The 10,050-nt window shown below is 40.1% G+C and overlaps 1 protein-coding gene across 1 annotated transcript; it reads left to right on the top strand.

The window, feature by feature from the left end:
- Positions 1 to 6,185: 6,185 nt before the first annotated feature.
- On the top strand, positions 6,186 to 7,364 carry LOC131225926 (arogenate dehydratase/prephenate dehydratase 2, chloroplastic-like). Its single transcript, XM_058221537.1, has one exon. It carries the CDS (start codon positions 6,186 to 6,188, stop codon positions 7,362 to 7,364), a length of 1,179 nt encoding a protein of 392 aa, XP_058077520.1.
- The last annotated feature ends 2,686 nt before the right edge of the window (positions 7,365 to 10,050 follow it).

Here is a 10,050-nt window from a genome sequence, read left to right as displayed (position 1 = left end):
TGGTAATAAAATGAGTTGCCTTGTACTTAGAATCCAAAATTAGTCAGATGGAGTCGTTAAAATCCAATTTAATCTGAGCCTAAAATCTCCCAAAATAGATGGATGGTGTGTATATAACACATATATCATGGTGCGACCCATAAAACTGGGTGGCATCAACGCACCGCCAGGTAAGCACAGTCTGCACTCTCAAGACTGAGGTCTCATCAGCTCAGCTGAAAAAACATAAGAAGTATACAATGAATTTCAAAACTTAACTAAGAAACTTGTATAAGTAAATTGTTGGTTTATTTCAACTATTTTATATATTTTACCTAAATATGATTATTGTATCTTGTTTCTAATCCTTCTTAGAAAATTAAATTGGAAAAGACATGTGTTATAATAAGGAAAAGATATATAATGTTAAAGATCTTTATGATTACTTGGAGTGTTTTTTGCATAGTCACATTCATCATGATGATAAAATAGGGAGTAACTGATAGGTATTCAAAAGCAAATTAAGTGTCCAGTAAGCATTCAAGACTAGGAAGCGGCCGAAAAGTGTCCAAAAACAGATCTAGCGGTTGTGAGGCGTACAAAAGCAAAATGACTGGCTGAAAGGTATCCAAAAACAGAACGAGCAAACGAGAAGGGTACGAAAGCAGAATAAACGGTCAAGAAATGCTACAAAGCTTGTCCGAAAGAAAAGTAACCATCAGAATTTTTTAAATAATAATAATGATATAGAGAAATGCTTTTTTACTTCTATAATCGCTCAAGTAATGGAAAAAACATTTGAAAAACAAGCCGCGGCAGAAATCTATAAATAGTAGAAAAGTTTAGAAGACCAACACACTCAAATCGAATCCAACACAATCTAACAATCAAATCAAATATATCTTTTATCTGAGTTATCCTAGGAGTAGCAATAATCAAGTAGTGAAAATTATTAGCTATAGTTTTTAACTATAATCCAAAACTATACTCATATATTAGATTTGTCATTTATCCAATATTATGTAGTTCTTTTAAGATATGCATTCTTACAATCACTCTCAGTGACGAATTGTAAGTTTTTTTTTTTTCTTTTGTCTAATTACACTAGTATTTTAAAAAGTCATTTCTTATGGAAGTTAAATCTTAGAGAAAAAACCCCCACCCTCTGATTGTTATAAAATTCCACAAATGGATAAATAAGTGACAGATCCTCTCAAAATTTAGTCATACATATTGTTCACATCAAACATATATGCTTATTTCACTGCTTGGAGTCAAAGTTAATCAAATTAGATTGAGTGCTTTTACTGATTCTAATATACCCGCACGCACCACACGTAACATAAAACAAGCAAGAGCGCCAACAATAATTATTTTAAATATTTATTTCTTACCATAAATATTATATGGAATTTTTATTTATGCAACCCGGTGCATGTGGGGGTGAAGACATGCCAGGTTGCAACATGAGATGATGGAAACGATAGCTAAGCTCCACACCAAATGGTGGTGCTTTTGGAAGTGGATTACCTGGTGTACAGCACACCACCTACCTCAATGGTGTGTTGACGTCAGTTCTGTGGGGCCCACCATGAGGTATGTGTTATATCAAAAGTGTCCATCTATTTGGCAAGCTCGTTGCAAGGCTTAAGCCCAAAAATAAGACAAATCCAAACATCAAGTGGACCACATTGCATAAAGCAGTGGGGGATTGAACATCTACCATTGAAATCTTATTGAAGGTCACATAAGTTTGTATCAATCTGATATCTATTTCTCTTCATCCAAGTCCGTGTGACGTTATGAACAGATTAGATGAAAAATAAAAATTATAGTGGGCCTTACCAATGTTTTAATGGTGGGAATCATTGTCCTATTGCTAGTTGTGATGTGATCCACTTGAAATTTACATATGGATCATTTTTTGGATCATGTACTAAAATAATCTCAGCAAATGAATGGACAATGTGGATATAATAAATACATCATTGTAGGGCCACGTAACTTGATCTCCTTCCAAAGGTCCAGGCATCTGGGGGCTCTAGGCGTCAGCTCCTCTTCCAGCTCCAACTCCGCACAACGATTGGGCTGTGTGGGGTCCACAGATGTCGGTGACAAATCCGTTCCGTCCATTTAGTTTGAAAGACCACAATGGGGCAGGATTTTAAAAATAAGTAGATCCAAAAGTCTTGTGGGCGACACCAACAAAACAGTGTGAACAGTAATGTCCACCATGAAGTAAATATGCCATCCAAACCGTGAGTTTTGGATCCTTGTGCTATTTCAAAACAGATGAACTGAGTGAATTTGTCCTGGACATCTCGGTGGACCGTACACGGTTCCAGGCACATAGATATCTATTTACCGAGGGTCACAGGCAATCCGCTACAGAAAAACTGCTATAAATAATTCACAGGCAATGAAAATGTAAGGATTTAAAAAGCAGCATAGGGTATTTTCGTCATTATAATGTATTTGCATGGAAAGTGAATGCTTTATCCCACAACGGAAGGTTTTTCCTTGAGATTCGTCTTGATGAGCAGGTTAGGTTTTAGTCTTTTCAATTCATTGCTGAGAGCATCTGTACGTAAGCCCCCACGTAAGCCTATGCCTGGTGCGAGGGTGGCCGTAAGACAAGGACTCGTACATGCGTCCGTTAGGAAGCGGATTGTGTCCTATACCCGTCCCTTTCTAGCCACGAATGGGCATATTTGTGTGGGGGCCACCGTCATCTATCTATTCATCCACTTCGTCCGTTCATTTTCTTAGATCATTTTAATGTATGAGCTTAAAAATGAGGTAGATCCAATGCTCAAGCGAACCACACCACATGTTAATCTTGCATTTAATGCAACCCAAGGTTACTTTTTGGTGCGGTCCATAACAGTAACATAGTTATTAACCAAGTTCAACATGCTCACGTCCTCACATGACATGACCCACCCCTATGATGTACTTGAGGAACCACTTTGAACATGCTTTGCCTGAGCTCGGTGTTAGTGCTGCCTGGTAACACTTTGGTGGGGTTATCCGGAATGTATGTAAACCACCTGTACGAATGTTTTTAGTATTCATGTTGTTTATCTTTTTAAAATCTCAAATATTTGGTTGAACCAAATAAACTATTTGAAATAAAATAAAATAAAAAAGAAATTAAAAGAAATGAGTTATAAGACTTATAGAGTTGAGTCGGGCATGGTGTAAGTCACTCGACTTGAAATCGAATTTGCACTTGCATCCCAAGTAGTAATCAATTTTCAGGATATAATGATTATGACTCAATTCCAGCGGTGTACTCACTGTACATGGGCTTGAACCACATGCAGTTTAACCTAAAAGTATTGAGTTAACTCACCGATGAACTCAACAACTAAAACTCATAAACCAGAAAAGAAATAGAAAGAGTTTTCACACGATTAGAAAATTTTTGTGGCTTTTGAAAGTGGAATAAAAGTCTTTATATAAACTCTAAAGTGATGCATTAAACACTATTTTGAAAGGGTTTGATCCGTTAGATTTAAACCCAAAAGGTGTGATCAACCAACTGGCCGCATTTCTCTGTTTCAAAACGAAAAAGGCATAAGTGCAAATATACTCTTATATAAAATAAAGTCCTACAAGTACCCATACACACACCCATAAAATTTTTTACTCTTGTAAAACTCTCTTTGTTCCTTTTTGGTTTACGAGTTTTGGTTGCAGATTTTATTGTTGAGTTAACTTTTCAAGCCGAGTGACTTACGTTATATCCCAACTCAACTATACATCTTCTAACTCATTTCTTCTTTTATTTTTGATTTTAAATAGTCTATTTGATTCAACCAAACATACCAACACTTAGAACCCAAAAATTACGCAAATCCAAATCTTGGGTGGACTACACTATCAAAAATTGTGGTGATTGGCCGTTATAAACTTATTATTAGCCATAAAAGTTTTGGATCTAGCTCATCTTTGTATTTTTCGAGGTGTCGTTAGCATCCTGCTGAGACATCATAGTAGGTGACGAAGCCTCCTCGAACACAGAAAGGCTCTAGCATAGAGAGGCTTAACTGGGCCACTGTTAAAGATAGACCCGCAAGGTGTACTTGAAGGGGTTTGGCTCTGCGGCCGCCATACGGGGTTTGCCCAATCAAACCTCGTTAAGGGCTTTTTAGTTAAATCTGAGATCCAAAGTCTGAATATAAAATCTGAATGTAAAGTTTGAATATGAAATCAGAAAACTATTAGTGAATCTAGAACAACCTGTTTGGGTTTTCTCTACTGTTGAAAACTTCTTGGGGCCAAAGAATGCTCTGATCAAGATGATTTTTGTGTTTTCCCTTTATCTAAGTTTGTGTGAACTTATGAAAAGGTTAGATGGCAAATAAAATTCACAGTGGACCTCGGGAAGGTTTTAACTGTAGTTATTCCATCCCCACATTTTTATGTGGTGTGGTTGACATGAGCTTTGGATGTGTCAATTTTTTCAGATCATGTTTTATAATGATATAGAAAAGTTGACGGAAAGTGTAGATCTAACACATAAATTATAATGGGCTCGGACAAGTGCCACACATTAAAACTTAAAGTTGGGTATTAAGTAAAAAAGAAAGTTTAGACCGTATGACAATTTTTAATTCTATATATATATATATATATATATATATATATATATATATATATATATATATATATATATATATATATATTACTGGGTGCATTATTTATTCCCTATTAAGCTAATACTTGGGTCACCAAAAACTTTCAACATAAATTGACGGAGCGCTTTCATCCTTCAACATTAACCAACGCCACTAAACATCGGTCCCTTTCCATATTCCCCATCAAGTAAAATATTTCAATGTTAACAAACACGCCTTAGTCTGGAACTCATTCTCGGCCTCACGCCAGCGACGAACCGCAGATGTGTAAAAGTTAATACCTACAGAGGTAGGTGTGTGACTCACGCCGGCCAGAGACTAAGACCAGCCAAAAATTAAAAGAATGCATGCTTCTAGAATGGAGACCTGCTGCCGTTCCTAACGTAGGAAAGGTCCGCGAATGCCCGGTACAAAGTATAGACCGGGATCGGATTAGGTACGGCCTCAGCCTCACCGACAACGGTGCGGCCCTTACCATGGGGCTAGATTGACGTATGTATTCTATATCCAACCGTCCATCCATATTTCTAAATATTTTTCTGCTACCAGTCCAAAAATGGATTATATTCAAATCTCAGGTCGACCATACAATAAGAAACGGTAGCGATTGACCATTAAAAACTTTTTGTGGTTCAAATAGTTTTTTATCAAGTTGATATTTGTTCTACCCATTTATCTATGTTTTTTTGACCTAATCAAAATGTTGGATGGGAAATAAAAATTACTGAAAAATTACGATGGGGCTTATGAAGTTTTTTAATGGTGGGACTTTCAATCACCTATGTTTCCTATAGTATGGTTCGCATGACAATTGAATATGTTTCATTCTTTTCATAATGCCCTAAAGTATTTTGGAAAAACAGATGGACGGAGTGGATTTAGAATTAATAGACAAGGTGGGTCCACGGTAAGGGACTCACCGTCTTTCGTAAGACCGGGCGCACCTAATCCCCGCGAATATAGGCATGGGTACTCCGAACTGACACGAGCGTAGGGCCTCCTCCCACACAATCGAACAAGGAAAAGTGTTTAAACCATCCATCTTCTAAGGCCCACCATAACTATTCCCTGATACAAGCTGTAGGCAGGTCTCTAGATAAATCAGATGATCAGAAAAAAGGAAGACCAACAGATCATGCCGCCCAGATAATGAGTTGAGCTTCGGAAATTCGGGTAACCACATGTTTCTTCGGGGCCCCGACTGATGAACAGTCTGGATATCGCACGTGTACTTGGATACACGTTTTTCATCTCACTCGCGCGAATGCCAAGGAAATGCATTTGATATCAGTATCTAGCACAATCTTCACGTTCTCACCAAGCCACCTACCACGACTCCTCTCTCTCTCCCCTGTATATTGTATTGAATATAAATCCCACATCTGCCCCCACTGAAATTTTCATGCCAGGGATCAAAACGATCTCTGAGCATATTCCCAAATTCCTTTTCCTCTCCCACGATCTCTTCCTTCCTTTTAGAAAAACTAACCGAGAGATCCGTTACATTCCGATCCGACGTAGAGTTTTTCATTTCGTCCGTGTCAATTCCCTGCTGCTGCTTTCATGGCGCTTAGGGTTCCGATTCCTGCAGCTCTCCGATCTCATCAGAGCAGAAAATGCTCTGTAATCGGAAGCACTGGAGGAATCAAAGTAAGAGCGAGCGTGAAACAGCGGCGGAAAGGAACTGGAATTTCCCCTGATTTCTCTCCGTTCCTAACAGATCCGGAAGAAATCGCTTCCCGTTTCGGCCTCGAGATTACCGTTCTCGAGCTCGAACGCCTCTTCAAAGAGGCTTCCGGAGATCCTCTTCTCCCGCAACTCTGCGGCCCTTCCCATCCCTCTCTAGCGTCCGGTTTCTCTGGCCGCCCCGTCCGCGTCGCCTACCAAGGCGTCCGTGGCTCTTACTGCCAGGAAGCTGCAGTCAAAGCTTTCTCCTCTGTCTGCACTGCCTTCCCCTGCAATCACATGGAAGACGCCTTCCAAGCTCTCGAAGAAAAGACCGCGGATCGTGCGATCATCCCCGTAGAGAACTCGATCGACGGCCCGATAGACCGCAACTTCGATCTCCTCCTCCGCCACGGTGGAATCGATATCGTCGGCGAGCTGATCCTCCCAGTAAATCACTGCCTCCTGGCCGTGAAAGGATCTTCGAGATCGGATCTGAAACGGATCGTCAGCCATCCGCAGGCGCTAAGCCACTGCAAGGCGAAGCTCGAGACCCTCTGTCTGGAGATTGACGAGGTCCCGAACTCAGCTGACGCAGCAAAGTTCATCTCGGAGAATCAGATCTCCGACACGGCGGTCATCGGGAGCAAGATGGCAGCCAGGGAGTTTGGGTTGCAGGTCCTGGAGCAGAATGTCCAGGATCAGATCTGTAATTTCAACAGATTCCTACAGCTCGGGTTAGAACCAGCACCCCTGCTTCAAGGGAAAGAAAAGAAACCTACGGAATGGAAAACGACCGTAGCGTTTTCTTTGGAGAAGGGAGTTTCGGATTTGTTTCGGGCGCTCTTCCTGTTCCAGAGCAGGAATGTAACGGTGACGCGAGTCGAGCACCGGCCGAACCGGTCGAATCCGGTGCGCGTGGTGGAGAAAGAGACGGGTGATTTCCGGTACTTTGACTACGTATTCATATTGGATTTGGAAGGGAGAGTGTCAGATCCGGGCGTGGAGAGCGGTCTAACCCGATTGAAAGAGATAACGGGGTTCGTTAGGGTCCTGGGGAGCTACCCACTTATTTGAACGGAACGAGATGGATGGTTGGATGTATGTGGTTGTAAGGTCGCTGTTATTCTTTTCTTGTTTTCTTTTTTTGGGAAATGTGAATATGATAGGGCCATGTTGAACCGTTGATGAAGATGATGGAGGACAATGGAAGGTGGTGATTTTGGAGTATCCGTGACATAAACGTGTTGCAAAATGCTCGAGAGTTGTATATAAAATAAGCGTTTAGTAATTATTATTAATTTTAATTATTATAACCGAAATGAAATTGGGACTGAAAATTTGCAATGGCATTAGATCAACTCTAGCTCTCAAATGAAAATAATCTTCCCTGTCATCGTATTCATTTCTCGTTTATTTTGGAGTGGGTTTTCAAACCCTTGTTTTGGGGGACTCAATTCCTCTGTATGCAGTTGTCATTATCACTGGTGACGACGGTGCCATCCAACACCTAACGTCGTTTCTTGGCCTTTGATAAAGCTTGGACTTAGGTCCTCGAGATGTGGGTGAAATAAATCTGTTTTTATATAACTAGTTATGCACGTGGCATAAGGAGGTGAATGATGGGTTGTGTTATTTTAAGCACCGTTTAAAAAAAATAATGGTGGCCTTTAATTGTGCACATGGCATAATTGCAAGGCAATCCAGGCTGTCCAAACAGTGTTTTTTTTTAAAAAAATTTATTGGGAAGTCTTTTTTGTTTATCGGGGACGATGACAAAAAAAAAAAAAAAACTGCGTGAAGATATCATTAACGATTTGATTTTCCTTTGGATTTGAACCGCTCACTAAAATACTTTTAACCATCGATGATAGCTTATAAAAATGGATGGTCAGGAGTTAAGTATAATTTTAGAGATTTTCTCCATCGAACAATTGAACTCACAGTTTTTACCGTTTTCACAGCTGTGTACATTTTCTCTATCGAACAAATGAAATTAGCAGTATCTGTCGGGATGGTGTGATGAGCCACCACCCTTTTTTTCCCAAAAGGGTACAAAACGTACGTAGGACTGCAAATCATGCACGAGCTGAGGTAGAGTCGGGTGACAGAAATAAGGTACATCAGATTGTTGGATTGTCCACGAATTATCAAATTAATTTTTTTTAAAAAATGAATGAAAGAAAGAAAGAAAAACAAACAAATGGATGAGAGTAGTTTGTCGGAATTCTAATAAACTCCTCTTCTTCACCACGGCATGCTTAAAGTGTGATCCACGGGATATTCGCTTCGGATCTGGTACACCACACAAGAGTGCACTTCTTATATGGACCCGGATTGCTTGGGCAGAGTTCATGTAGTCGGAAACTGTGTGAAGCCCACAGATATTCACAACAAGATAAGGTCACACCGTTATCTGTGTGGACCCGGATTTGCTTGGGCAGAGTTCATGTAGTCGGAACCCGTTGATAAGGTCACACCAACCTAGATAAAGTAAAAATACAAATATCAGCTTGATCCAAAATAAATATAATTCACAACAAGTTTTCAACATTGGTCATTTAATCCTGCTTTGGACATGCGGTAAAACACATACATCAGGGTGGGTCCCATGAAGTCATGTATGTGGTCTTGGTTTCACCACACAATCGGCATCCAAATAAAGGGGATTACACTTTCCTCAGACATGTGGTGGCTCATTTAGCATACACGTGGCCTCATTTGATAAGTGTACAAGGAGGAGGACATGTTTCACCTTCATCTGACTAGCTGTCCATGTCTCACATCAGCGTCCCATTTTAGAGCATTTAAATATACCACTTGCCTGCAAATGCGTCTATTTATGGGATGAATATGTGCCACTTTATTAGGACCTACTTTCATTAACGGCCTCTTTAGCGAATAATCAGGTTTGTTACCAAACAATCCGGTGGAATTGCCATTTTCAACCTGATGGTTGGTATTTCTTTTAGGTGGAAGGCAGTGCCAATTTGATTTGAAATTCATTTATTGGTACATGTATATGATGCTGCTTAGTTTAAACTGAAGGTTTATGACTTTAAATGTCGAGGTAGATGGAGAGACCATAAGTGGTTCTGTATGATCAAGAATTGAAACAATACGGTCATTTATTCAGCCATTCTATACGACACTAGGTGATTTACACATTCCGAGTTTGCAACTAAGTCGCTCTCCTATTTAACATACATGTCCACTCCACTTGATAAATGGAAAACCTGGTTTTAGGTAGTGTTGTTATGGTTTTGGCCCGCCATGTGTGTGCTTGTCTTGTTGTGCACGGGCATGCCAAGACCAATGTGGGTCCGGTCCAAACTGTGATCACCACTGACTATTGGCGTAGAGATAGAGTGATGCTAGGTCAATCAACCATCATTTATTCAACAAGCAATTTTGTGCTCATTTTTAACCAGGCAGCTTTTGATGTCTAGGGCTCCCCCTCGAATGAGTTCATTTTGCATTGTCAGTCAAGGATTTACGAATGTTTAATAGTTGTATAATTGAACGGACAGAGGTAGATGAAAATGGATGTGGACTCCAAGTGTGATCAGTTACAGTCTCTTACCACCATGGCGGGATTGCCGATCTTGGCTAAGAGCAGTAGCAACAATGTGTTGGTGAGTGGGGTGATGACAATGATAATGATTGTTATAGCTTATGTTAGCCCATCATACGAGCGTAGGAGGACAGTTCGTAAGCTAAGGTCTTCTTTTATATTTGATGCACATGCACAAATGGGAGGAAA

Source organism: Magnolia sinica, chromosome 14 (assembly GCF_029962835.1).
Source record: "Magnolia sinica isolate HGM2019 chromosome 14, MsV1, whole genome shotgun sequence".
Classification (NCBI taxonomy): Eukaryota; Viridiplantae; Streptophyta; class Magnoliopsida; order Magnoliales; family Magnoliaceae; genus Magnolia; species Magnolia sinica.
This window is presented reverse-complemented; position numbering and strand designations above follow the sequence as displayed.

Excerpts from the sequence above, each read along its gene's own strand:
- LOC131225926 (XM_058221537.1), top strand. The coding sequence starts at position 6,186 with ATGGCGCTTAGGGTTCCGATTCCTGCAGCTCTCCGATCTCATCAGAGC.